We start from the raw sequence: 27,769 nt of genomic DNA, 5'->3' as shown, positions 1-27,769 counted from the left end.
CCTTCAGGAAATGTCAGTTTATTAGTATTTAAGCGCTCAAGGTAGAGGGGTAGCTGGCCTGCTTTCATCGTTGTCTAAAGCAGACTCAGTTTTCACACCATGTGCCAGATTCCTTCAAAACAGGGTATTCTTAACCTTTTATGGACCCCTCCTGATGGCAATTCCCTGTAGTCCTCTGTGCTGAGCTTCTGGCAGCCTCTAGGTACAGAAGACCTATTCATTGACCTAATGTGCGTTGAGTGCCTCGTCTGTTAGGGCCTGTACAGGGCCCGGGGACACAGGGAGGAGCAGCTGAGGGGCTGCACCATGCCTGCACATTTGGTGGGCATTGAACTGTCAGGCTGCTGTTGGGGAGCGAGAAGAGGCGTGTGATTTCATGCCGGGAAGAGTGGGCTGACTCTGCTTAAAGACATGCTCGTGTCGGGGTCGTATCCTCTCTTTTAGAGCTAATTGGAGGCAACTTGAGCTCAGAAGAAGGGATCATTACCGACCCCAGAGGCAGTGCATCTGGAGAGAAAGACATTCTTGGGCTTTGGAATCAGACCTAGGTTTGGATCCCGGCTCTGCTCCTTTGTAGCGGAGTGACCTGGGCAAATCGTCTCTCTGGGCCTCAGCACAGTGAGGATGAAAATGCATCCTCACAGGCTTGTGTTAAAGACCACGGTGGCTAATGTGCCCAGCACACAGTGGGTGCTCGTTGAGCACACCTGCCCTTTTATTGAAGTAACTCAGAATTATTGGTGTCTGCTTTGGCCTGGCCCAGCAGCGGCTCAGTTGAGGAATTCAGTCCCTGTCTGCTTTTCTCGCTGCAGGAGGAGCCTTTCAGTTTCCACCTTCCCGAAACCCTCTTCAACATCTCCAGGTTCCTGCTGCACAGCCTGACCAAGGACACCCCCTTGGGCATCTCTAAAGTGTATCCTTTCTCTCCCCCCACCCTCCATCCCACCCCTCTTGTCTAATGGCCCTCGGAGGTTCTTTCCAGGGTGCTTTGTTGGCAGAACCTTCCCTCTCTACAGTAGCCCTCAGGGAAGAGAGCGAGCTTGCCCGGCCGCTGCCGTTTGGCCGTAGAAGAGGCTCAGCCAGGGAGACTGAGGGGCTAGTGCCAAGAGAAGATTAGTTTTCAGGGCTCTCGGGCTGGGCCAAGCAGTGGGTCTCCGGCCAACATACCGTCTAAGCCCTCCAGAGCCCACAAATGAGGGAGGGACAGAAATGTAGGAAGCACCAGGCCTTTGGGCTTGGAGTCTTGGGCACTTCCCTTGTTGGTGGGGGGGACGGTTTCAGCCCAGGTCGGTGGAGCACCTGCTGTGCCCCTGGCAGGGAGGCTACAAAGCTGCTGTCTAGTGAGGGAGATGACAAGTGTCAGGGTCTGGTTCAGTGGGCTGTATGCTGTGTCCAAGGGTGGAATGCAGCTCAGGCTGGGGCCCTGGTCAAGGAAGACTGCCAGGAGGCGGTGACATCCATCCTGTAGGCTGAGGTAACCAGAGAAGATGATACAGTAGATGTTTCAGGGGAGCACCAGTGCCTGGAAAGGCTAAGTGAACATGGTGTGTGGAAGGAGCTGAAGCCCGCCCTGGGTGGGAGCCAGGCTGGAGAGGCAGCGGCCTGAGGGCCTCCCTGTGAATTGGCCTCTCTTTCTCTGGCCAGTGAGGGCCACAGGTTACCGTAAACAGAGAAAGGGCCTGAGGCCCTGTGCGGCCAGAATCTACCAGGAAATGACCAAAATTGTTAAGGTTCCGGAAGTCATGAAAGTCATAATTATCCTCTGTCCTCTTCTAAATCACTGTTTTCTCAGCCCCTTCCCAGCCCAGCCCTGCCTTCTTTGTGTAAGGAAAAGCCCTCCCAGAGGAGGACTCAGAGATGCTAATTGGTGAGAATTGGCTTCTCTAAAGGGTTCCAGGCCCATCAATTACATTTCAGGGGAAATTCCCCCAAATTAAGTGGTGCCTTCACTGACTGAGACCCCTACAGAGGAGGGGCTGTAGCCTTAGTGTGGGGCCTCAGCTCCTGCACCCAGCCTTGCCAGCCAGTTCTTTTCAGGTCAGCAGAGTTTGAACCCCTGCCCTGAGCTTCATCCCTTGCTGTCCACTGGGGACCTGGAAATGGCTCCTGACACAGACCTGACTTTGAAGAGGTGCGGTGGAGACACAGACAAGGAAACTCACCCCGTATAAGTGCTGGAGTGGAAGGTGCCACACTGGGGGTGTGGCGAGCAGGAGCCTCAGGGAGGGAGCGTGGGCAGGAGGCATGGGACTCGGAACTCTTAAGGGTGAGCTAAGGCTTGCCACGGAGGAGTGGGGAAGGGCAGGCTGGGCCTGGGCACAGCCAGCATTTGAGGTGACCTGAGATAGAGCACAAAGGCTTGTCACCCTCAGCTTGAGCAGCCCAGAAGGGGCCTCGGAAGAGGGGAGGCTGCTGCTCAGACATCACCGGGACCCTTGGTGAAGTGCAGGCAGAGCAGTGCTCTGCACCCAGAGGCCCCTGTGAGCCGGACCTGAGGGTGGCTCCCCGGCCAATCTTGGACTGGGCTCCACCTGGTGGGGCTGGAGCAGGAGGGCACTTGGTGCCAGGTGTCCTAGGGCCTGGCTGGCAGGCTGTTGGAGGTGAGGAGAGCCATTTTGGCATGGTCAGGGTACAAGATAAGCCATCAGCAGGCCCAGAGAACCTAAGCAAGGTTAAAATATTAATGGAAACTGCACTGTCTTTATCTCTGGAAAAATCCTTGGGCTTTGATATCCGAGAAATACACTTACATCCCACAAATGAGCAAAGCACTCCTCAGGCTTCTGCCCGGGCCATGCTGGCACCAGCACAAGCTACATTCCAGAATGGGGCTCACTTTGAGGGTAGGTAGTGCTGGCTGTCGGGCCTGGCGTGGCCTCTGTTGTCCTTAACCCTGTCATCGGCAGGAAGACACTCTTCACTCTAGCCAAGCAAAGCAAGGCGCTAGGTGCCTACAAGCTAGCCCGGCATGCCTACAACAAGCTGCAGGGCCTGCGGATCCCCACCAGGTTCCAGAAGTCCATCGAGCTAGGCAGCCTGACCATCCGTTCCAAGCCCTTCCATGACAGCGAGGTGAGGGCCTGGCCCCTTGGGCAGGACGCTGCTCCTCCTCTCAGACGTCTCCTGGCCCCTTCTTGCCCTGCCTGGGTTCTGTTTGAAAGACAGCTGCCATGCTCTCAGGGTTCTGCGCCCTTCTCCCCTACTTGAGCCCTGGTTTGCCAACTCCTTCCACTCTTCCCTCTCTACCTCCTCTGTTCTCCACTCAGCCTGCTGTGCTCTACCAGCAGCTCCTGGCCCCCTGAGCCCCACAGCCCTGCCCTCCTTTGCTTCCTGGCTCTCCTGAGGCTCCGTGTCTACTGTGGCCTAGCCCACACTGCTTCACGCCACCATGCCCAGTGACTGCCTTCACCTCATCCTAGGAGCCCCTGCCCCAGCCCACCCTCCTTCTGGAACCAGGTTATCCTCTCCAGCAAATCCATTCACCCATGTATATCTGCAGGCTGCTCTGAGCCCCAGCCCTCTTTCCTCCAAGCTAACCAGCTACTGCCTCTTTCACAATCCCCACCTTCAAGCTCAGAGCAGAGACTTGGCATCAGACAGACCTGGATTCACATCCCAGCTCCACCATTTCCTAGCTGTGCCTCAATCTTTCTGAGCCTCCGTTTCCCTCTCTATCAAACAGAGACATGCATGATAGCTTTCCCACAGGTGGCTGTGAGGATAAATGAGCCAGTGCAAGTAATGAGCTTAAGCACATTGGTAAGTAGCTGATAAAGAGTGGCTGTGGTTATTGTCATTTTTGCCAGGAGAATGGTACTGCTGAGCCCTGCCTGTGAAGAAGGTGTCCGGGGCAGTGGACCCCAAGAGTTAGGGCCTCCGCTGTCAGTAGGCCCTTATCCTGCTTCACCACAGTATGGAGCCCGGGCCCCAGGCCCCCTCCCTGCCCACCCGTGTGGCGTGAGCTGTGTGTGAGGTCTGGCCCTCGGGCACTGTGGTGCTTGTGTCTTTGTAGGAGCTAGTGCCCTTGTGCTACCGCTGTTCCACCAACAACCCATTGCTAAACAACCTGGGCAACGTTTGCATCAATTGCCGCCAGCCCTTCGTCTTCTCTGCCTCTTCCTACGGTGAGTCCCATGTGTGCCGATGGCTGGGCTCATGCCACTGCTTATTGCCCACAGAAGTCCTCATTTGTAACTTGAGGACAGTGCGACACCCACCCTGCCCGACATACAGAGTCACTCAGGGTTCCCAGAGACAGGACCCAGTGCTGCCCAACCCTGAAGCACCCACTCCCGAGAACCTGGTATGAAGCTTTGTATAAAATAAATGCTCCAGGAATAGAGGTCACTGGTTGGACATTCAGTCTGGGAGGCTGAGCTGGGCTCTCGAGTCCCAGCTCCTTCCCTGTTGACAAAGGATCAGAAGCTCCTTCACATACCTAGGCAGAGGCCTCTCCTCTTCCCTTGGAGAGGAGCCCATCCAGCTGTTAGGGGGAAGGAGGGCTAAAGGCCCCTAGTTCTCACTTGTGCACACACACGTGCACACATGCACACACACCCGCCTCCCCCAGACATGCAGTGGGCGAGAGAGGCAGCCCCGCACCCTGCTTGCTTTCAGAGGAGCCACTGCCACGTAGGGAAAGTCCTCTGCGATCTTCCCTCCTCCCCTCATGCTGCCTGCTAAGAGCGTCCCAGCCCCAGCTCCCCCGAGGCCGCCCCCAGCCCCTCTCCGTGCCCTGTGCCCTCCAGAGGTGCTGCACCTGGTGGAGTTCTACCTGGAGGAGGGGATCACTGACGAAGAAGCCGTCTCCCTCATCGACCTGGAGGCACCAAGACACAAGCGCGAGAACAAATGGCAGGAGATTACGAGCAACAGTATCCTGGGCGCTGGGCCTGGACCCTTGTGTGTGCCAGCCAAGCACTGCACCTGGTGCGATGCAGGAGGGCCTTGGAAGATGGCTGGGCTAGGTGGGCAGGGGCACGGCAGACCACTGCTCAGTGATCATAGAGGCCGATGAGGCCGCAGGGACAGGGCCTAGAAATGGGCAGAGAGCTGGCTGGGGTACAGGGATGCAGGAGGAGACAGTGCCCACAGGCCCAGAAGTGGCATGTGGAAAAGGAGACAGTGCCTTGGCCCTTACCTGCTGTTCATTCCAGGGAGAGTCTCCCACCCACCCCTTGCTCCGAAAGAGTGCTGCCCGTGCTGCTGGCCACGCAGAGCTGATGGGCAGCCAACATGGCAAATGATGTCTGTATCAGCGGCCCCAACTCTTCTAGTCAGGTCACTTACATACAAGGGACAGAAATCAACTCAGGCCAAGCAAACAAAAAGGTGCACCTAGCCATGGATGGATACTTAGCTGGATCCAGGTGCCCACTCGACGCCAGCGGGAGGCTGTCTTCTGTCCTCTTGGCTCTGCTGTCCTCTGGGTGGCTTCATTTTTAGGCAGCACTGCCCCATCCCCACCAGCAGTGCCAACCCTGCATCCCATCAGCCTTACAACCCCTCGGAAAGGGTTGACACTCCTCCCAGCATGTCACACCCTCGCTGGAACAACTTGGGCCGAGGGCCACACCTCAGCTTATCCCTGTGGCCAGGACCACATTAACTGTCCCAGCTGAACGCAGGAGGACAGTGCACACCCATCACCCGAAGGCCAGCAGGTCTGTGTGGGCTGGGAGCCTGCGTTTCCATAAGCTTCTAGGTGATGCCAATGTCACTGGTCTGTGGACCACATTTTGAGGAGCAGAAGAGAGGGGAAAACCCAGGGAATTGTTTGCTGAAAAAGGGAGACGGAAGCTGTGTCTGCACGGCAGTCCTCTGCACACACACATCAGATACTTAGGCTGGGTTGTTGTTGCTGCCATGTGGGGCCATGTCCCATACCTGACGTGGCACCAGCAGCCTCTGTTCCCCTGGGGGCCTTCCTCAGGAGGCCCCACCCACCCTGGCGTCACATCAGTTCCTCCACCACTGCCTGGCAGAGGGAGTGGCTCCCTGGAGACCTTCAGCCGAGTCTGGCTGGCCTCAGGATCTGCAGATCTCTCACTCCTTCTCCATGAAATATGACCAGCAAGGCCATCTCAAGTGAGCAGAGGCCTACAGACCACCTGGTGACTGCTGAGTGTCTCTCCGGGAATTGCTGGGTTTGCTGGCCCTGGTTTCCAGCTGGGCCCATCATTTCTACTCTCTCATACCACAGGCCCACAGGCCTCTGCTCATGTGGTGCTTCTGGACGGCAGACCCATGTCAGCCATGGCATGGTCTGTGTGGGGCATCAGAGGGCCCATGAGAGCCCCTTTCTTTCCCCTTTTCTCACCTGTACACTGGGGCCTGGTCCCACCTTCTGTGTGACCAGGGCCGTCTCCTCCCTAGCCTGCATTCCCTCTACTCCTGCACCTGGAGAGAAACCTGTTCCACAGACCTTGCCGCTCTTCCCCAGAACTGTAGGGAGACACAACGAGGCCTAGACAGAGCTCCTGTGAGTCTTAGCATGTTGGGTGGAGGGTGGGAGCTGTTTCCTGCTGGGCCTCAGGTTCCAACCTTGACCAGACGCCTCCAGATTCCCAGACCCTGAGGCTGGATGAGACCATGGACTCCATGGGAGATGATGACCCGTTCACAGCAAAGCTGAGCTTTGAGGTGAGGGCGCCTCTTTGAGTGATGGGCTGCTGAGGCACAGAAGCCTGTTGGGAGGGCATTCTCAGGTCCCTTCTGTACACACTCCTTGGTGTGAGGAGGAACTTGTTCCCTGTCAAGGCCACTGGGGGAGAGGAGGTGGTGGGTTCCCTGTCACCAGAGATGGCCAGCAGGCACTGCATGACCTGGCAGGGTTCCGTCCAGGTACCTGGCAGGGGAAGTCTGGGGGCCTCCCTAGCCACCGCCAAAAGTTCTGGGATCATGACCCACATAAACGTGCCACCGTGCCTGAGTGAGGTCATTGGTGCCCCTGCTTCCTGCTCGCCCCATCTGCAGCAAGGTGGCTCAGAGTTTGTTCCCGTGGTGGTGAGCCGGTCAGTGCTGCGCGCCATGAGCCGTCGGGACGTCCTCATCAAACGCTGGCCCCCACCCCTGCAGTGGCAGTACTTCCGCTCGCTCCTCCCTGATGCCTCCATCACCATGTGCCCCTCCTGCTTCCAGGTACTGCGCCCACTGCCTACAGCTCGTGCATAGTTCCCAGTGTCTTTCTGCTGCTTTTCCATTTCCCGAGTGTCCCCTCGAGGAGGCCAGGCATCTGGGAGCTACACAGTTGATTCCTCCATGGCCAAGGCCAAGGCTCTGAGTTGGGAGAAGACACTTGGCTGTCCTTAGGCCCTCCCTCCTCTCACTTGCCTTCCATGTGCCATCTGGAAGGACTTGCCCCTGACCTGGTGCTCTCTGTACCTCCCCTTAATCCAGGAGGGCCGGGCAAGAGTTTTGAACTTTGAACTTCATTTAGAAAAATAGAGACCTCACACCCGTCTCCCTCTCCCTCCCAGTCCTTGGACACAGGTGTCCTGGTCTGGTGTTTGTGAGCCCTGAGTCACTGCCAAACCCCCTCCCCTTGGAAGGGCAGCCGTCCCTGCCAGGCTTGGGGCTGATGAGGGCCGCGGCCATCTCTCCTCAGATGTTCCACTCAGAGGACTACGAGCTGCTGGTGCTTCAGCACACCTGCTGCCCCTACTGCCGGAGGCGCATCGATGACCCCAGCCCGTGACCAGGACCTTGGGACCCCTGCTCACCTCGGCCTGCCTGGCAGTTGGCTGGGCCACTGAAAGGAGTTACACTGTCAGAATGTTTCTTCTGCCCAGATGAAGTTTGTCTTTTAGGGAGGGGCCTTGTGTAACCACAGAATTCTTATTTATGGCATTTTGTGCCTTGTAAATAGCACCAGGAGATGGAGAAGAGAATGTACATATATTTTCTAAGAAAAAAAAATCTGTTATTTTCAGAACGGCTCTGAGTTGTTCATGGCAGCCTGCTGGAGTCCACAGATCTGTCAGACCATTAACATGTACACTTTGCGAACAGATTGCCTCAATAATTACAAATAAAAGGGCTACTTATTTTCATCAGTGTCTGCATTTTAGCAAATCTTCATATTGTCTGCAACTTAATTTCCTTATGCAAAAGTGCACCTGTTTCTAATTTGACCCGAGAAGAACATTACATTTGTGTGCTCTTAAAATTTAATCTAAATGGCAATATGGGAATGGGTAAGGGGATGGGTGTGTATTTATTTATTTTGGTTTAACAGGGCTTTTTCTAGATAAGAAAATAAGATACCTGGCTCCAAAGAAGGTGGCGAGGAGAGCCCAACCTCCTCCACCATCCCCCAGCCCCACAGAGGCCCCAGCCCACCTGAGGCTTTCCGCTGAGCATCAACAGTGTCCGATTCAGCAGCTCGAGGGCCTGGCTGGGTGGCAGGTGGGAAGGTGGGGAGGGAGAGCTGACATTTACTGGGGGCCTTTTCTGTGCCAGCCGCATTTCATGTGTTGTCTCAGTTCTCACACCAGCCCTGTGTTGGAAGGGTTATGATTTCCATTCCACAGCCATGGGGACAGCCGGAGGTGCTGGAGTCCAGGGAGCTCACCAACCCTGCATGAGAAGCCCCTGATCCGTCCGTCCCTGCGGCCTGCGCCCTTCGCCCTCCACTCTGCTTGCCCAGGAGGTAGCATGCCATCCGGCACTTTATGCGGAGCCCTGATGGCAGGAGGAAGGGCACTTGTTGAAAACCACCCTCCTGATTAGACATTGGTACTTTACAGGGCATCTGTGAAGTGGGCAGAGCAAGGCAAATGTACCCATTGGAGAGAAGACGACAGGCCCCAGAGGGGAGTGGCTGCAGAGGCCACCCAGCCGTGAGTGCCGGGGCTGGACCGCTGCCCCACCCCCTCCTCCCAGCCTCCCTCTGCATCTCTCTTTGGAGATGATGGAGGAAAGTAAAGAAAGGGAGCCAGACAGTTGTGCCAACAGAACTCCTCCGTGGAGTGTCTGATTACTTACGATCACGCATACTCTCTCGCGCTAAACATTTATTAATGTGTTAGGATTTCCATTAGCGCGTTACTTGAACTGAAATCATTTGCATATGGCTGGGAAAAAGAGGGGAGAGGGAGAAAACAGCCCCAGCCACCCAACAGACGTCAATCACAGTGACAGATCAGATGGTCCATGGCTAGAAGCAGGGGGAGGGGCCCAGCCTGAAACTCCAGCTCGCGTCCTCTCAGCCAAATAACACAAAATGAGGCTGTGCTGTGCCAGGTTCTGCTGCCACAGGGAAGCTACGCTGGAGCCCTGAGTCTGAGAGACGAACACCGTAGCTCCCAATAAATCGAGTACTTACTGAGTTCCAGACAGCGTGCTAAGCACTTTCCACACATCATCTTATTGAGTTATTGAGTCCTCAGCAGCCTCCAAGGATGTCCATTATGCAGATGATGAAACTGAGGCCCAGTGACGTTCTCTTTTCTTTCATTCAATGAATATTTATTGAACCAAGGCAGGATTCACACCCAGGCACATCCTTTGCACGTAAGCACTACGTTCTGCTGCTCTCCTGTCCCGACTAGGACAGGGTGTTGACCAGGTCCAGTCCTCTCTCCAGGGCTCAGTTTGCCCATCTGTACAGTAGGGCCTCCTCCAGCTCTGACACTTAGGTTCATGCCTCAATTTCCTTCTGATGATCCTGGTGACCCCTCACATGCTACAGCGAGGAAGGCGCCACAGGGATCTTGAGATGCCCATTTCACTAAGGAGACTGACGTCCGGAAAGAGGAGCAGCTGCACAGCTTGCAAGTGGTTCAGGCTGCAGCCTGATCCTGACCTCCGACCTCTAAGTCCTCAACACTGTTCCCATGTTCTTGGAAGGAGGAAGTAAGGAAACGGGGGATTGAGTGGCCCAGAGAGAGCCCTGGGCCAGACCTTAGGGGGGCCTGGCTCTAGCCTGGCCTCAGCCATCTGGGTGTCCCCATGTACCTCAGTGAGGCCAGCAAAGCCAGGAGCTCCTCATGGCCCTCCATCAGCTGGGCAGATGCCCCTTCTCCAAGCTTGCTGCTATGGCAGATACCAGCTGACCTTCCACTTGTGGCAGCCCTGCCCTGGGGGCAGGTAGGACCCCCGGCAAAGAGGCTACCACTGGGCAGGCTCTCACCCTGGGCGAGGCACTTACCCCAGTACTCCCTGATACTCTTCCACCCAGACTCCAGAACATCGTCCTGGAATGGGAACTTGGTCATGCCTCTAACCCTCAGTGGCCCCCACTGCCAGCCAGCTAGCACCTGGACTCAGACCTGCCCTCCCTTCCCTGCCATCCGCTCCCAGGGCCCCAGTGCTTCCACACGAGCTGGCCCTTCCCTCCCTGGGCCTTGACCCAGCAAGCCCCCTGCCTAGATTGAGGAGCCTCCCAGGCTCCCTCCTGGTCCACCACTTGGTCCTCTGGGCTCCCACAGCACTGGGGCTGGGAGCAAATCCCCGCCTCTCCTGGTTATTAGTTTTTCCCGTGGCTGCTGCCCCCTAAGATCGGGAGCTCTTTGAGGGCAGACACTGTGTAGGCTTCATCTCAGTGTCCCCAGCACCCAGCCCAGGGCCTGGTGCATGGGAGGTGTTTGGCAAATGTTGGGGTAGGAAGAAAAGAGGGAGGGAGGAAGGGCGGGAGGGGGGTGATGGAAGGAAGGGGAGGAGAGTCAGGCTGTCTTCCCCCTCAACATTCTCAGCTCAGTCTGAGGCCTCCCTCAGCCGTGGTGACGCAGCCAGGTGAGGCTAAGCCAGAGAGGGGAGGAGGAGGAAGAGGAGGATGCTGACCAAGCAGCACCTCCATGCAGAGGCTTAGGAGCTATTCGCGCGCTGCCCGCTAAGCCCTAATCCTCCCTGGCCGAGTTGGAGCCCTGCGCCTGGGCTCCCAGAGGGCTGTGCTGCGGAAGCCCAAGATGGCTGATCTGTCCTCAGAGACAGCCAACCTTGGGCCCCTGTCCCACCCCTTACAGCCCCTCACAGCCTCTCAGCCTGGCTGAGAGGGAGGCCGAGGGGCAGTTGCTCAGAAAGTCACCCACACTTGGGCTTGGCCATTGGCATGCTCTGTGCCCCTCTCTGGACCACCTGACATGGGAGACAAAATTGCTGGGGGATTAGACGGCCCAGGTTCAATGGCCTAGGTTCAAGCCTGGCTCTGCTGAGGAACCTCAATCCTCTGAGCCCATTTCCTCAGTGATCAGAGGAGACCTGACCACTCAGAGAGACCTCCTCACAGGGGTCAGGAGGAGTTGTTCATTCGTTCAACAAACATGTGCTGAGCATCTATCCTGGGCTGGGAGCTGGGACGCATTCTCTAGAGAGATGGGCAGGCAGTCCCTAAGGAGACAAGACCATTGCAGACAGCGCTAAGTATGCAGTAGAAAATGAATGCAGTGGGGTGGGGGCCCTGGTCTGTAGAAGTGGGGGATGGGGTCTCTCCAAGGACATGGGTCACTTGCTGAGACCTGAATGAGATTCAGAAGAGGATGACACTTTCAGCCACACTCACTGATCACTTACTGGGAACAGAGCAGGAAACAGGCACGAGAAAAGAGCGGGCTGCACCTAGGCTGTGTGGCTGCAGAGCCTCAGGCCAGATGTAAGGGTCAGTATGAAGAGGCCGTGCCCACAAGGGAGGACTAGGAAACCAAAATTGTAAGGTCTCAAGGTCAGTGAGCTGGGACCGGGTGGGGAAAGCAGGTCAGGTTTACCCTATAGATGGGTGTCGATCCCCAAAGTTTCCTAGTCCCGGCAAACAAGCCTGGAGAGGGGAGGTGGGCCTTCCTGGGCTCTTAGGGTGACTCAGAGCCACAGGCTAGAGCCCAGTGCTACCCCCTGCCCTCAGGGCCACCACTGCTGCCCCAGGCCTGTGTGACTCAGTGAGGGCCTTTTCCACGACCCCAGCACAACCCTTTTTCTGTCATTTATTTTTACATGGCGCCAGTAACTGGCAGTCCTTCCTGAGAGCTGTCTTTGGTGTGGGAGGGAGGCGTGGCCAGGCAGGTATAGCCCAGCTGTCACTGGTTTGTCACGTGACCTGGGCAGCTCACTGCGAACTCTGGGCCTCAATCTTCCCACTTGCAAAATGCAGCAGGGGAGGGTCAGAGTAGGTGACTTCTACTGACCTTCCAGCTCCCTCCATGAGCTTGTTGCTCTGAACACAGAGCACTTTTCATTTAAAAGAAAACTATTTGTCATGCCTTACAGAATACAGAGCACGGTCACTTCGGTGATGGCCTTTAATTCCCCATCACCTCATCCTGTGAGGGTGGGATTATTAAACTCTTACAGAGGAGGAACCTGAGACTTAGAGAGGGGAAGTACTTACTGAGATAACCTAGATCCGGTAACTCGGTCCACAGATATTTATTGAGCACCTACTATGTGCCAGGCCCTGGGAGTGCATCAGTGAACAAACTGACAGAAATCCCAGCTCTTCTTCCCCAGGGGAAACTATTTACAACACTCCTGCCACATGCCAGACTCCATGCCGGGCTCTGGGGACCCTGTGTGAACAAGACAGACCTAGCCCACCCTTGTAGTCTCATGTTACAGCCTGGGAGATGGACAAAAACCATGTGAACAGAACATGAATACGAAGCTTCCAGGCTGTCATAAGCATTAGGAGGTGACAGGCAAAGTGCTGAGGTCCAGGGCTCAGCCAGGGTGGAGCTGTGTGGGGCCAGTCTGGACTCAGGGAATCCAGTGCTCCCCCGTCTGTCTGGCTAGCAGGGGCCATGGCAGAATCAAACCCTCCACCTTGACCTCATTAGCACTAGGACTAATCACTGGGCCAAGCGCCTTAAACTGCGAGAGGTCGCACCCCACCAGCCTTGCCAGGCCACCCCCTGCACTCATTCTACCAACAAACATTTCGTCAGCCTTCCATGTGCCAAACCCTGACAGCACCCAGGACGGAGGGGTCTGGCCCCCAGGTGGGCTGGAGGGAAGGGAGGCATCTTTCTGAAGCAGATAGACCCAGGAATCTCAGGGGAAGAGAGACTGGGTGAGAGAGAGCTTAAGGGATAGAAGTCTTGTGGACAGGGACACTTCCCTGGCCAGCCTTGAATCCCCAGCTTCAGGTCCTTTGCACTTGCTGTTTTCTCTGCCTGGACATCTCCACTCCCTAGATCCTGGCAGGGCTGCCCTCTTCCATCACTGAGTTCCCAGTTCAAACTTCACCTTCTCAGAGAAGCCTTCCCAGGCTGCTCTAGATAACAGAGTATTGGGAGCAGGTCACGATCTGAATTTTTCTTATTGTTATTTGTTTCATTACCTGTTTGTGGGGCCTCCTGCCCCCACAGAATGACACTTCCTGCCAGCAGGGCTTGATCCTTCTTGTCCACTGTGTGCCCTAGAACCAAGCACTTTGTTTGGAACCTGCTCGATACACATTTGTGGCTAGATTGTGGTCATCATGCCAGGCACACCCAGCTACCCCACTTCATTCTGGGAGGTATCATCATGCTCCTGTTACAGGTTGGGGGAGCCTGTCAGTGTCAAGCCTCTTTTTGCCCCCAGAGCTCATCCTGCTGTCCCAGGACTGGCCCTCATGGGGTTACCTGTCACAGAACATCCAAGGTCCCCTGTTCCACCCCAGCCTGACCAGATGTCCCCAGACATACCCCGTGTGCAGCAGTGTCCAACAGTCCTGTTTCCAGGGTCCACCTCCCCTTACACTGAGTCCCCAGGAGGCTGGGGCCACACCCACCTTGCTCACTGCAGTGAGCCAGCGCACAGCACGGAGCTTGGCACGCAGTCTACCTCCTGGCTGCAGAGCCATGCTTCCGAGCCCTGAGAGCCTCTGTCCCATCCCTGCTTTAGTCACCCTCTCCCTGGGCCCCTCCTCCATCCATATTTGGTGGCATCTGACCCACCTTTCTGTCCCCAAGATCTGCCTGAGGCACTGCCTACTGCCCACTGCCCTCTGGATGAAGCCAGGTTCCTCAGCTTGGCATCAAGACCCATCAGAGCTGGCCCCAACCCATGCGTGGCCACACCACAGATGGGCCTCAGGCCTCTGCCCGGCCTCTGTCTTCAGTCTGTGCCGTCTTCCCCACTTGGCAACCTGGCAAAGTGCTCCCATCCCTCAGAGACCCAGACCCTGACACCTCCCCCAGGCAGGCAGCCTCCCCTCCCAGGCCCAGGATCTGTCCTTCTCACATCAGAGTCCTCCTCAGCCTAAGCTCCTCCTTTCTTGATCTTTGTGTCCCCAGGGGCCTGCACATAAATGTTTGATGAACCGGTGACTTCCAATTCAATGCACCAAGTGCTAATTGAGCTCCTGAGCTATGCCAGGCTGTGTGTCTCGCACAGGGAATGCCAAAGTTGGCAGCATACGGCCCCTGCCCTTATGTGAAGCTCATAATCTGGCGAGATGGGCTAGTGTCAGTGTCCAGTGACTGGATGAGCCAGGAGGAGACTGAGGTGGGGACGGAATAGGTAAAGGGCTGAGTAAGGGGAGGAGAGCCTCTGCCCTCCGGAAGCTCCTGGTCCTGTCGAGAGGAAGATGTCAGCTCGTACTAAGCCGGAGGGAAGTGGGCCTGGAGTCAGAGGTCGTGATGCCAGGCCAAGACCACCAGGCTGAGGTGGGCAGAGATTCCTGGAGGACAGAAGAGTTGGGGGCCGGCCTCCTGCCCTTTCCCAGGGTCCCCAACGCCTCCCCTCCCTGACCCTAGGTTTCTACCTAGAGTGACCTTGGCCCCTCTCGGAAGCCAATTAGGCCCCAGTTACAGCAGCGGTGATTAATATGATTAATAACGCCCCCAATCTCCCAGGTGCTGATTCAGCCAGGAGCTTAGGGAGGGGAGGTCACTTTATAAGGCCCTGGGGGGGGTCAGAGCCTGGAGTCGTCCAGCCTGAGCCCTGGGTGGCCGAGCTCAGGCCTCAGCAGTATTCTTGGGTCGGAGCCGCCCACGGGGCAGCCACAAGGGCCGCAGCCATGAACGGTACGGAGGGCCCGAACTTCTACGTGCCCTTCTCCAACAAGACGGGCGTGGTGCGCAGCCCCTTCGAGTACCCGCAGTACTACCTGGCCGAGCCGTGGCAGTTCTCCATGCTGGCCGCCTACATGTTCCTGCTGATTGTGCTCGGTTTCCCCATCAACTTCCTCACTCTCTACGTCACGGTCCAGCACAAAAAGCTGCGCACGCCTCTCAACTACATCCTGCTCAACCTGGCTGTGGCCGACCTCTTCATGGTCTTCGGCGGCTTCACCACCACCCTCTACACCTCTCTGCACGGATACTTTGTCTTCGGGCCCACGGGATGCAATGTGGAGGGCTTCTTTGCCACTCTGGGCGGTATGAGCTGGGATGTGGGTGGGCGGGGGCACAGGAGCTGGGGGCGTGGAGGCATCTGGGGACAACCCTAAGCTTGGGCTGGCGGCTGAGAGACATTCTCCGCTCTGCAACATCCAAAGCCCTCACTTAATCAATGAACACCCTTGGTGACGATAAGCTTGGCTGCGTTTGTTGAGGGCAGGCACTGGACACTGTTTATCTCACTCGGAGGGGTGCCATTGTCCTGCTTTCCAGCAGGAAGCAGGTTGAGAGAAGTCAAGGATCTTGTCGGGGTCGCATCGTGGCGGGGGGCAGAGCCGAGTTTCCAGCCCACATCTCTGTGGCCCCTAAGGCCATATTCTGTTTCCCTGGGAGCAGCTGAGCTGGATCAGACCCACACTGGGCACTGGGGATGAAGGTGGACAAGACAGATCCCTGCGCGCAGAGCTCCAGGCTGGGGTGGGTCACAGATCCTCAGTCCTTCAGTCACTGGACTTTGCCTGTGCGGGCAGGTGATGGGCTCAGTCCCTCCCCCCAGCATCTATCTGACTCCCTTCCCAGCCCACCTCCAGTTTTTCTGCCATGCTTGAATGCTTTTTGTCTTGAGGAGCTCATCCCCTTCTAAGAAAGCCCTTCCAAAGGGAGGCACTAGACCTGTGTGGTCGTCTGTAACTTTGAAAGATGCTTTCAAGTATTTTCTTTGATTGGAAAACTAATGGGGCTGTTTCAGAGATAACAGATCCCATTTAGCAGATGAGAAAACTGAGGCATGGAGAAGCAAGAGACTCATTTAGGGATGTGGCAGGGCAGTGACCAGAGCTTAGATCTCCCGGCTCAGATCCAGGAATGTCCTCCCCAGACACACAGCCTCTCAGGCAAGCAGGAGATGCAAGAGGTGGTGATTACAAAGCAGGGAGACGGGGAGACCCAGCACCAGGCACGAGCACTGCTCTCCTCCCTGTCTTCTCTCTCCTCACATGTCCAGGACGCTTCCTCACTCCCATTCGCAGGGAATCTTGGCCATCATGGGGTGTTTGTCACCTCAATGACCACAGGTCACCCAGTCTCAGGCCCGAAGGCAGGGATCAGAGAGGGGTGCCTCATACAGGCAGAGCCCTCTGCAGCGGCGGTCCCGGTCTACAGCTATAATCCTGGAATAACTCTCTGTAGTGTTCGCTTTCACTCTCAGAAATGTCCCAGTTTGGCTGATAAATTCTATGGCCACCACCCTCCCTCTTGAGTTTCTGGGGCGATATGCAGGACAGATGTCTGAATTCCATCATTATTTCCTCCTTCTTCCTTTGAGCAGAACATGATCCAGCTTCCTGGCTCTGGGAGAGGGTCCCACATGCCCAGGTTGTTTCATTTCCCTAGAGGGGAGAGGCTGCTGCTCCAGAGGGAGGGAAGGACTTCCAGCGCTGGCTTTCAGCTGCCTCTGCAATGCCCTTCAACAGGAACTCTGCCCCGTGCCCCGCGGAGGACACATTCTTCTGTGAAAACTCCCTACAGGGCTCCCAGTGCAATCAAGACCCTGTCATCTGATTTCCATGGCCCTCCTGAACCCGGAGCTCTGACTGAACTAAACTTCCTAGGATTCACTCTGCTCACTCCCCCTTGGCATACTGGTCCCTTTGCCCTGCACACCCGACCCTCCTCTTCTCAGTGTCCAAGGCCCTTTCACCCTAAGGCCTCGCTCCAGGCCTGCCCCAGGCTGCCTTCTCAGTTGCCCTCTCCCCATCTAGGAGGAGTGCTCCCTCCTTAGATGAGAGTGGGTTCCAGGCAGGTGGTGTGTTGACCGGCAGCTGATTGCCTTGCAGGTGAAATTGCACTGTGGTCCTTAGTGGTCCTGGCCATTGAGCGGTACGTGGTGGTGTGTAAGCCCATGAGCAACTTCCGCTTCGGGGAGAACCACGCCATTATGGGCGTCGCCTTCACCTGGGTCATGGCACTGGCCTGTGCTGCACCCCCCCTCGTCGGCTGGTCCAGGTAATGGCGCTTAGCAGAAGGGAGGGGTCTCCCAGCCAGGGCTCAAACTCAGAGGTGTCTGGTTCCAGGCACTGAGCTCATATGCCCCCTGTCCCAAATGCCCACCTGGCAACTCTCCCTGGGGCAGAGCTCAGGACAGGGGAAGAGAGGATCGGACCCTAATGTTGCTAAGGGGGCTAGTCCCACCTCCTGCGTCCCCATGTCAAGGAGAATGGAAGATGCCCCAACCCTTCACCTTGGCCGTGCCCCTAATCCTCAACTAAGCCAGGGCCAGGTTCCAATCCTCTTTGGTCCAGTGCCCCATAGGCAGCTCCCTCTGACCTTGGGCCTCAGCCCCTGGGGAGGCCGAGCCTTCCTCGAACAGGTGGTGACATTGCAGCCCTTGGGAACTGGGTCCTGTCCAGCCTCCAGGCCATTGTCTCCAAATGGGGCTGAGATAAAAGATGGGGGGACAGTGGTTTGGGAAACTGAACTGGTGACTCCGTTGGTTCCTAGAGGCCTCGCGTCCCTCTGCATCCAGGAAATTCCCAATCTCTCTTCCCTTCCTCCTCTCTCACTCTTCCTGGAGTCAATTTTTTGTCCCTTGCTAAATTCAAGCCCGCTCCCTTCTGTCCTCTTTCCCTGTTCTCTCCAGTCTGGCCCAGTTATGTCCTCATAGGCACAGCCAACAGACACTCCAGGTTTTCTGAGGTCGGTCCGATACCACCATCCTCTGAAATCATTGAAATATCCTAACCACATGCCCCAGGGGCCTCTTGTTTCCAGAAACTGTGGAAAGATCCTGTAGTTACTCTGTGTGCCCATCTTTGGCCTAGGAAATACTCTTCCCCTGTTGTTAGTAAGGCCCCAGTTTGTACAAACTGCCTCAAATACAGAGCTTGGGAGCTTTTCCCTTCTTCCCCACGGCCTCTGCCCAGCATAGCCTGAGGCCTGGCCTCTGGCCACTAGTGGACAGGGAGTCGGGTGAAGAAACACATGGGTCAGCAGTGCGCAGGCGGTGCAAGGTGGGAGACTGGCGGTCTCATGATAACATCACCACCAAACAAACAATGAAACAACACTGTTTTCACAAGGCGCATTTGAGTCTCTTATCTCAGTGGATTTGATCCTCGCTGTCACACAGCCAAGTAGATATTTTATTTTCCCCATTTCACAGAGAGGGAAAGTGAGGCTCAGAGCAAGCAGCAGGTATGTTGCCGGAGCCAGGACTCTGGTCGGCTGTGGCTGTTCCTCAGTCTTTCACATGTGGGTCTCCCTCATGTCCCTCCTGCCCCATCCCTCACCTACCCTCAGGTACATCCCAGAGGGCATGCAGTGCTCATGCGGGATTGACTACTACACTCTCAAGCCAGAGGTCAACAATGAATCCTTCGTCATCTATATGTTCGTGGTCCACTTCACCATCCCCTTGATCGTCATCTTCTTCTGCTACGGGCAGCTGGTCTTCACAGTCAAGGAGGTACGGTCCTGTGCTGGGTGCTGGGGACATAGGCATTAATTGGGTCGAGCCCAACCCCCATCCCAAAGGAGCCGCAGTCTGGACACCAGGCCCTGTGTCCCTACAGGCAGCTGCCCAGCAACAGGAGTCAGCCACCACCCAGAAGGCCGAGAAGGAGGTCACGCGCATGGTCATCATCATGGTCATTGCTTTCCTGATCTGCTGGGTGCCCTATGCCAGTGTGGCATTCTACATCTTCACTCACCAGGGCTCCAACTTTGGCCCCATCTTCATGACCCTCCCGGCCTTCTTTGCCAAGAGCGCCGCCATCTACAACCCCGTCATCTATATCATGATGAACAAGCAGGTGCCTGCTGGTGGGGTGGAGGGTCCAGGTCCCCCAGGCCACAGGCACTGCCCGCAGAAGACGAGCCACCTCCTCCACTGGGCCTCAGCTGTCCCACCTGTAAAATCTAGTGGAGGAGTTGGTCTCTATCGGGGCATCAGAGTCCTCTGGGAGAAATGCAGATTCCCGGGCCCTCCCTGGACCGGCTGAATCAGAAACTCAGGGTGGTCTCAGGAACCTGCATTTCTGACCAGCCTTGCAGGGGACTCTGACTCTGGCTCATGTATGAGAAGTGCCAGTCCCCGTGGTTCTGGAGGCCACTTTAGAAGTGAAATGGTCAAAGTCCCAAGTCTGAGAACAGGATATTGCCAGTCTCCACAAAGCTGAACAAGGAGCGAAAAAGTCTTGTTTTGGGGATGAATGGATAGTGTGGTCCTTTAACATACACCAGTGGTTTCTCTGCAGAATCCATGATCCAGCAGGGAAAACACGGTCTCTGGAGTCAGGCATGTTGGGTTCAAACCCCAGCTCTGCTGTTTTCCAGCTGTATGACCTTCGTCTTCAGTTTCTTCATCCATAGAATGGGCAAAATCCCAAACTCTTGGATTCAATGAGATCATTTACAGATAGCCCGTGGCACACAGAGGGCATCATGGAATGTCAGCCGCTTTGGTTTTGGTCCCTGGCACTTCTGGGGTGGGGTCAAGTATGCTTAGCAAGTTCCCTCCAGGGAGCCAGATCTGAGAGGGGAGTGGAGGCTCTGAGGGCCAGAAATGAGGCAGGGTCGGAGGCAGACCTTGCCAACCACGAGAGTTGCTGTGCACACTCTGGTGGCCCCTGCCACTGACCCATGCCCCTTGCCTTCCAGTTCCGGAACTGCATGATCACCACCCTCTGCTGCGGCAAGAACCCGCTGGGTGACGACGAGGCCTCCACCACTGCCTCCAAGACGGAGACCAGCCAGGTGGCACCAGCCTAAGGCCTGCCAAGGACTCTGTGGCCACTCTAGGAGCCTCCCATCCCCCACACCCACCCACAGCCACTGCCGCCCCACCAGGAGCCATGCCTGTCGGAACCAGGTCCCATAGGCTCCCTGAATTTAAACAAATAATAATAATAATAATTAATGAGAGAAAAATGAGGCTCCCCTCTTGGCCGGGACGGCCCAATCTGGAGCCCTGAGTTCCCAGGGGCCAGTGGGATCTGTACCCCTCTTCCCCCCAGCTCATCTCTCAGGAACACAGAACTGTTGCTCTCTGGGAAAGTGTCCCAGCTTAGGGATAAGTGTCTAGCGCAGACTGGGGCACACAGTAGTGCTTAATAACTGCTAGATGGATGAGGGAAGGGATGAATGGAGGCACGAATGAAGGGATGAATGGGCAGCGAGAGCGTACCTGTCCTCTCAAACCCACCTTCCCAGCAGCGGCTCATCCTCCACTGCTGACCCTGAGCAATCGGCTCCCTCCTGAGGCCTCACCTTCTTCCCCTATAAAATAGATATCCCGGATCCCCAGCCCTGCCGACACATGGCTGCTGTGAAGATCAAGTGAGGGTGTGTGTGTGTGTGTGTAAGCACTTTGTAAGTGGTAAGGAGCTGTACAGACTGTAGTTAACGTTATGAATAATATCAAAGTTAATTAGTTACTATGATCATCTCCTCTTGATAGCGACCATTTTGAGATTAGGCGATGCTCCAAGCATCCAGCCTCAGCAGCATTTTAAAAGTTAGCCAGGCGTCAAGGCCAGACCAGGGCTGGGGCTGGGCTGCAGGAAGGGACAGTGGAAGGAAGGCAGAAGACAGTCATCAGGTCTGAAAACACAACACCAGGGCACTGGAGTCTGGGGTCAAAGCCCCGCCCTGGAGCCCCCTCTTCCCAATGCAGCCTTTAAAGAGACAGGCCTTTCTCTCAGCTTCTGGAAACCGCTCCCTCTCCTGCCCAGCACCTGGGCCACAGCATCTCTGAGCCAGTATACAGCTTCTAGAAGCCATGCTCATCTGCCTACATTTAATGAAGAGCTGAATCCCTAATGTCGCCCTTGTCTCGAAGAGCTTAGAAACAAAGAGTGGGAAACAAAGAATGTTCACAGGTCCCCGAGTCCAGCTCCCTCGCTGAGCCTGTCTTCAGTGGCTGCAGTCCATTCTCCTGTCTGGAACTCGGGGGCGTCAGAATTGAGCTGCCACAGTAACTGCCCCCTCCTTCGCCACAGCACCAAAGCCAGAAGCTCCATCCCTCCCAGCTCTGCCTGAGACTAAGGCAAATTGGGGCATTAAAAGCTCAGCTCCTAGACCTGGTGTTAATGGTGGCGGTTTTTGTCATTCTCAAGCTCTTTATCCACAGGATGGATTGAAACCGGCCAGCATCCACCTTGTCTCTGACGCTGGGATGCCTGGTGTGAACGACTGGCAGACCCCCTGGGGATGTGGGATAAAGGGAGCAAGCTTGGGAATGGGAAAAGCCCCAACTTTGGAGTCACAGAGATCCAGGTGACCTGTGAAACTGCAAGCAAGCTTTGTCACCTCTCTGAGCCTCCTTATCTGCAGAAGAGCATGTTTTTAACTTGATTGAGGTCACATTGGTTTATAACGTTATATAAATTTCAGGTGTGCATCATTATATTTCAGCTTCTGTATAGACTGCATTGTGTTCACCACCAAAGTCTAGTTTCCATCCTTCGCCATACGTGTGTGCCCTTTACCCCTCCACCCTCCCCCACCCCTTCCTCTCTGGTAACCACCAATCTGTTCTCCTTATCTATCTGTTTGTTTGTTTAACTTCCACAGATGAGTGAGGTCATATGGTATTTGCTTTCCTCTGTCTGATTTATTTTTCTTAGCCTAATATCCTCAAGGTCCATCCATGTTGTTGCAAAAGGCATGATTTTGTCTTTTTTATGGCTGAGTAGGAATACCATTGCGTATATGTATCACATCTTCTTAATCCATTCATCCATTGATGGGCACTTAGGTTGCTTCCAAGTCTTGGCTATTGTGAATAATGCTGCAATGAACATAGGGGTGCATGTATCTTTTTGAATTAGTGTTTTCATGTTCTTTGGATAAATCCCCAGCAGAGGAATAGTTGGATCATATGGTATCTGACCTTGAAGGGATTAGATGAGATGGCAGACTTTCTGTGGTCAGCCCACTTCCTGCAACACAGCAGATGATGGGAGACTATTGGCATTACCCGGGCCTTGGCTCAGAGCTGGCCTTACTAGGGACACCAACTGCAAGGGGAACAGGGTGGAGATATAGCTCCCAAGAGTTAATCCCATCCTCCAAGGTGGGAAGGGGTGACAGGAGCCTGAGCTGGAAGATCCCCGGTGCCACAGTGGGGCTAGGGCAGGTAATAGATGGAATCTCCATCTATTGCCCCTCTTTGCTTTGTCTCCCCGGGTGATGTCAGTCAGGATTCCTTTGGCTGCAAGTGACAGGACATCCAACTCAATAGGGCTGAACTAAAAGGAAGAAATTATTGGTTCCCCTAAACAAAAAGCCCAGGGCTTCAGGCACAGCTGGATGCAGGTGTTCAGAGGATGTGATCAGGCTTCTTCATCTCCCCTTCTGGCTGTGTGCTGGCTTCTTGTGCTGGCTTCCTCTGTGCTGGCTTCTTGCACAGGCCAACTATCCCCAAGAGGTGGCAGAAATGGCCACCAGCAGCTCCAGGCTCAGCAAGCCGTGCAGAAAATTGGCTTCTCTTTGCTGACATTTCCAGCAAAGGTCCCAGGTAGGGTTCTCATTGGCCAGGCTGGGTCACCTGATTGCCCCTGCAGCGCAAGTAGAGTTAACCCCATATAAACCAAATGGTCTGTGGGTGGGGACAGGAAGAGCCCAGGGGAAACCCAGGGGTGATGTTACCAGGAGGAGGGCCGGAGGCCGGGTGGGCCGAACAGCGGTGACCCAGAGGGGATGGACTCTGTCTAAGTCGGTGATGTCTGGCTAGACCAGGCTCCCTCCCACGCAGGGAGAGGAGGGAGAAGATCCCCATGCTGGCCCCGCAGGTCTCAGCCTCCATTTCAGAGGCCGTGTTGGGCCAGGCACGGCAGTGGGAAGCACAGTGGTACTGCAGCTGCCCTGCTGGCAGACAGCCCTGACCCCAGACTCCCCCACCCCAGTCCACTTATTCTGCAGAGTGGTACGTTTGTCTCAGCCTCGCATCCAGAGAAAACATTTACTCTAAAACCAGAACGTTCTCTGGTTTTCCTGGAAGAGAGTAATTAAAGATACTTCCTTAATTACAATTGATTTGACAGCCACTGATGGGGCACTGGCCACGTATAAAGGCGAAGAGCTGCTGACTCAGGCCGAGGAGAGGGTGTCGCCCACCTCATCTCCAGGCTTCGACAGGCGGCAGGTTTGTGGAATGCCTGTCGTGGACAGTCATGTCTCCGCTCAACCCCATCTAGAGAAGCGGCCCCTAGGCCAGGATGCGCTGGGGACTCAGAGGTGGATTGGAGGGAGCAAGTCTCTGGGTTGGGACCTGGCCAGCCTCAGGGTCACAGAGCTCTCTCACCCCGATCTTGCCTCTCAGAGGAGAGAGCATGACTCCCTCGACACTGAGTCAGCAGGGACTGATGGCAGTCTGCCCCCAGCCCCCAGGTAGAGACGCACACTCACGGCACCCCACAGTGTCCCCAGCGAGACAGCGGGTGCCCTTCCCAGCTGTGCGACTTCAGGCCAAGTCCCTGAATTTTACTGGGCCTCAGGCCCCTCAGCTTTAAAGGGGCGAATCATCCCAGTTGGTGGAATTGTCTACAGGGACTAATGAGGTTATTGACACAAAAGCCACAGTGCACAGCAGGCCTTCAATAAATATGAGTTCCCTTCCCAGAGACATGAGCCAGATTCAGAGGAGCAGCCCCTGGTGTGGGAGACAGGCACATAAAGAGATGGATATAATAGAGGGATCTCAGGAAAGGGGGGAACAAGTGCCAGCTGTCCCCAATATTCATTCCCTTTCTTTCTTTTAGCAATATCACCCAAGTTCTAGCTGGGCGCCTAGCCACCTGGCACGAGACTGCGTCTCCCAGCTTCCTTTGCACCTGCAGTGACATGACATTAAGGTCTGGCCAACAGAGTATAATCTAAAGTGATATACGCAGTCTCTAGGTTATGCATTTCAGAGAATGGAGGTGTCCTCCACTTCCTCTCTTCTTTTCTTCCTGATGGCTGGAATGTAGTCATGATGACCAGAACAGCAGCAGCCATCTTGGATCATGAGGTAAAACCTGTGGGCAGAAAACGGCAGAGCATCAAGAAAGAAGGAGCCATGCTGCCTAACCAGCCCTGTGCAACTTCTACTTGAAGAGTTTCATGAGAGAATGATCTCCTGCGTTCTTGTTTAAGCCATTGTGATTTTGGAGTTGTAGTTTCTTAACTAACACAGAGGGCTTCCAGGTTGCAGCCCACAGTGTGGACTTAGGAAGATCTAAGCCCAGGTCCTAAGTGTATATATAAAATAGCGAATAGGAAATATTTACATGGATATTGAACATCTATTACTATTTCTGCCCTGCCCTCTATGCATTTATTGACCTAAAGTCACAAATGTCCTGATGCCACAGGGGCTAGAGTGACACAAAACAGACACCTTGTAACTGCTTCCAAAAGTTCAGAAGATAAGAAAGCTCACGTGCAGGAGGAGCCCATTCAATGTCCCAAGACGGTAAAAAAGTTTCTATGAGAACCTGAGCTCCACACAGGCCTCAGGAAAGGTCGCAGAGGGGCAGCAAGCAGGGGTCCCCCAGCAGCCGGAGCCTCCCACGGCCACCTCGCTGTGAAGAGGCAGCCCTCCTGAGGAAGTCTTAGGTCAGGCAGCACATTGCAGAACTTCTTCCGTCCTAAAGCAAAGCTCTATGCTGGCACAGCCCGGGAACAGGCTGTGGATGAAGCTCGTGGGGATGTTTGCGTCGCCGAGTCTTTCTCAAGTTCTCAGTCTTGGAAATGCCCCACGAATGTGATCAAAATTGCTGCCCCCGTTTGCACCAGCTTCTCTGTGCCTCGTTGCTCATCTCGTCTCCTGCTCTAGCGTGCTTCCCGCAGATGGTTCTCAGGCTCCCTCCGCTCAGCCAGGCTGGGCTCTGGCCCTGCTTCCACAGCGATTCCACAGTTGAGCACCTACTGTGTGCCAGGCACCATGCTGGACACTAGGGACATCACCCGGAATAGGACAGACACGGCCCTCCTCCCACCCTGCAGAGCTCAAAGGCTAGTGTGGGAGACAGGGGAGGCAGAGTTGTAGCTAGAGTGCTGGAGGCTCCCAGACAGCAAGTCCAGGGGCTGCTGGCAACCAGAGGAGGGGTCCCTAACCTTCCAGGGGTCAGGGAGGGCTTCTCCCAGGAAGTGACATCTACATTGGGGCCAAAAAGATAAGTGGGCAACAGTCCGGAGAAGGTAGGTGGGTAAGTCTAGGCAGAGTGTATCAGGTAGCTTACACTGCATGGCAAACAACCCCAAGACTGCGTGGCTCAAACCAACACACTGTGTATTGCTGCTCATGACTCTGTGGGTCAGCCAGGCAGTTCTGCTGGTCTGGACTGAGCTTGGTTGAGCTCCGCTGGGTTCATTCAAATATCTGTGGTCAGTTGGAGCTTTGGCTGGGTTGGCAAGCTGTGGCTGGGTGACAGGGGTGACTGGGCCATGGGCCTCTCAGCATCTGCTGGTTGGCCAGGGCTTATTCACATGGGGTGGGGACTGGCCTAACATCACTTCTGCCACATTCTGTTGGTCAAAGCAAGTCACAAGGCCAGCTCAGATTCAAGGAGTGTGGGCGGAGCTGCAATGTCACATTGCAAATGGGCATGATAAGGGCAGGAGTGAAAAATTGGGGTATTCTTTTTTTAAAGATTGGCACCTGAGCTAACATCTGTTGCCAATCCTCTTTTCTTCTTCCTTCTTCTTCTTCTTCTCCCCAAAGCCCCGCAGCACATAGTTGTATATTAGTTGTGAGTGCCTCTGGTTGTGCTATGTGGGATGACACCTCAGCATGGCCTGATGAGCGGTGCCATGTCTGCGCCCAGGATCCGCACCAGTGAAACCCAGGGCCGCCGGAGTGGAACGCATGAAATTAACTGCTTGGCCACGGGGCCACCCCTGGGGTATTTTTGCACCAACCTAACACACACACACAGAGGAAACACAAAGGGGAAGCCCAGATCTCAGCACAAGCCCATTCCAAGAGCTACAGTGTGGTTGGACTGTGGGATTCCAGGGATGAGGAGGCTCCATAAGCCAGACTGAAGAGGTCAAACTTTCGCCGATGGGCAGTGGGAGCTACGAAGGGTGCCAGGCAGGGGAACGATATCTGATTTCACTCTAGAGCACTCTGACGGTCCCCGCCTCCCTTAGTCCAGACCTCTGGCGACAGAGAGTCCCCCGGGAAAATTCTGACAATGAAGAGACTACATAGCAAAAAATGCAAGCCTGTTTTAAACCCATCCCCTCCAAATCCTACATCCTCCTCGGAGGCAACCACTGCTATTACCTTGGTATGAATCCTTTCAGACCTTCTTCCGTGCCTTCACTTACACACAGACACGCACACACAAGTTCTGTCTTCTTAGAAGGGGAGCATATTCCACACGTGCGTTCTGGTTCATTCACTTTCACTGCTGTGTACTATTCCACCATATGAATAGACCGCAGTTTATTTGTCCACTCTCCTCTCGAAGGGCATTTGGGTTGTTTTGAATCTTTGCTAAGAGTGCGATAAGTGTCCTTGTGTATGACTGTAGGAGTTTCTCTCAGATTTATACTAGAGTGACAAGAGGGGGATGTGGCATCTTTAGTTGTATTAGACGTCACTGAATTCCTTAGCAAAGTCACTACTGACTTAGCTCCCAGCAGTAACACATTTCTTCATGCTGTGGACACGCGGCATCGATAGACGTTTGAATATTCGTCATTCTACCGGGTGTGAGCTACGACCTCACCCTTGTTGTAACGCCCCTCGTCATTTTAAATGGCTGCAGAGCACAGTGAGGCAGTAATTTAGCCAGGCCCCATGTGATTGACTTGGAAGTCAATTCTTTTTTTTCTCTTCCAGATAATACAGCAATGATTTCTTTTCCAACTAATGCCCTTCTAGGACAGACAGTGGAGTTGCTGGGCTCAAAGGAATATCTTTCCACAGGAGGCTGTGCCCCCGTCTACCCCCTGGTGGGGGCAGTGAGGGCCTCTGCATCCAGCTCCTGCACCCTTGCCAACAGTTTGTCTTCAGTGTTTGTCATTTTGATGGAAAATGGTATCTTATCATTGTTTCAATTTGCATTGCCCTGAATGCCAAGGAGGTGGAGGATATTCTCCTGTGTCAGCCGACCTGTCTGTTGAATTGCTTAGCTACATTTTTTGCCCATTTTCCCAATGCATGTCGTCCTTATTTATGGAGACTTTTGCAAAGCAATTTTATTTTAAAATTGCTCTTTCATGACTTAAAGATTCCTTTCTTAAAAAACAAAACAAAAGGAGGGCCACAGGTTGACCAGGGGGTGTCTGCTCCAGGCAAACCCCACTGGGAGGCCTCCAACTGCTACTTCTCAAGCAAGTGAGGCCAGCAGTGCCTGGGAACAGGAGCGGCTGCTAGGGCAGTGGGCCTGGAGAGCTGCGTGGCTGCCTCCACAGCCCAGGTGTGCCCAATGTTCCGTCAGCATCTCCAGCGCCCGGTGAGCAGAGGGCACAGAAGGGATGGAGCATCTCAGCTCCCATCATTTTGTCGTGGGGGCTGAGAA

General features: G+C 55.0%; 2 protein-coding genes across 16 annotated transcripts in view; both read left to right on the top strand.

The window, feature by feature from the left end:
* IFT122 (intraflagellar transport 122) overlaps nucleotides 1-8,079 on the top strand; it is a 79,189-nt gene extending 71,110 nt beyond the window's left edge. For 12 of the 15 annotated variants that reach the window (XM_070492852.1, XM_070492853.1, XM_014838418.3 and 9 more), the window contains 7 exons: nucleotides 813-913; nucleotides 2,907-3,072; nucleotides 4,013-4,124; nucleotides 4,749-4,874; nucleotides 6,563-6,642; nucleotides 6,976-7,140; nucleotides 7,607-8,057. In XM_070492852.1, the coding sequence (XP_070348953.1) occupies nucleotides 813-913; nucleotides 2,907-3,072; nucleotides 4,013-4,124; nucleotides 4,749-4,874; nucleotides 6,563-6,642; nucleotides 6,976-7,140; nucleotides 7,607-7,696 (840 nt within the window). In that variant the 3' untranslated portion in view covers nucleotides 7,697-8,057. Of the gene's footprint in view, nucleotides 1-812; nucleotides 914-2,906; nucleotides 3,073-4,012; nucleotides 4,125-4,748; nucleotides 4,875-6,562; nucleotides 6,643-6,975; nucleotides 7,141-7,606 lie in introns of all 15 variants that reach the window. The other 3 variants (XM_014838423.3, XM_070492855.1, XM_070492854.1) reach the window with 3 other exon arrangements.
* A 6,853-nt stretch (nucleotides 8,080-14,932) lies between these two features.
* Nucleotides 14,933-21,329, top strand: RHO (rhodopsin). Its single transcript, XM_014838425.3, has 5 exons — nucleotides 14,933-15,293; nucleotides 17,090-17,258; nucleotides 18,552-18,717; nucleotides 18,824-19,063; nucleotides 19,911-21,329. The coding sequence occupies exons 1-5, from the start codon at nucleotides 14,933-14,935 to the stop codon at nucleotides 20,019-20,021; spliced, it is 1,047 nt and encodes a 348-aa protein (XP_014693911.2). The 3' UTR covers nucleotides 20,022-21,329.
* The last annotated feature ends 6,440 nt before the right edge of the window (nucleotides 21,330-27,769 follow it).

Source organism: Equus asinus, chromosome 21, assembly GCF_041296235.1.
Source record: "Equus asinus isolate D_3611 breed Donkey chromosome 21, EquAss-T2T_v2, whole genome shotgun sequence".
Taxonomy (NCBI): domain Eukaryota; kingdom Metazoa; phylum Chordata; class Mammalia; order Perissodactyla; family Equidae; genus Equus; species Equus asinus.
This window is presented reverse-complemented; position numbering and strand designations above follow the sequence as displayed.

Bases quoted from the DNA above. Each gene is read 5' to 3' on its own strand.
- RHO (XM_014838425.3), top strand. From the start codon at position 14,933: ATGAACGGTACGGAGGGCCCGAACTTCTACGTGCCCTTCTCCAACAAG. The intron at 17,259-18,551 runs GTAATGGCGCTT...ACCTACCCTCAG, and splicing joins CCCCTCGTCGGCTGGTCCAG to GTACATCCCAGAGGGCATGC. The intron at 19,064-19,910 runs GTGCCTGCTGGT...CTTGCCTTCCAG, and splicing joins ATATCATGATGAACAAGCAG to TTCCGGAACTGCATGATCAC.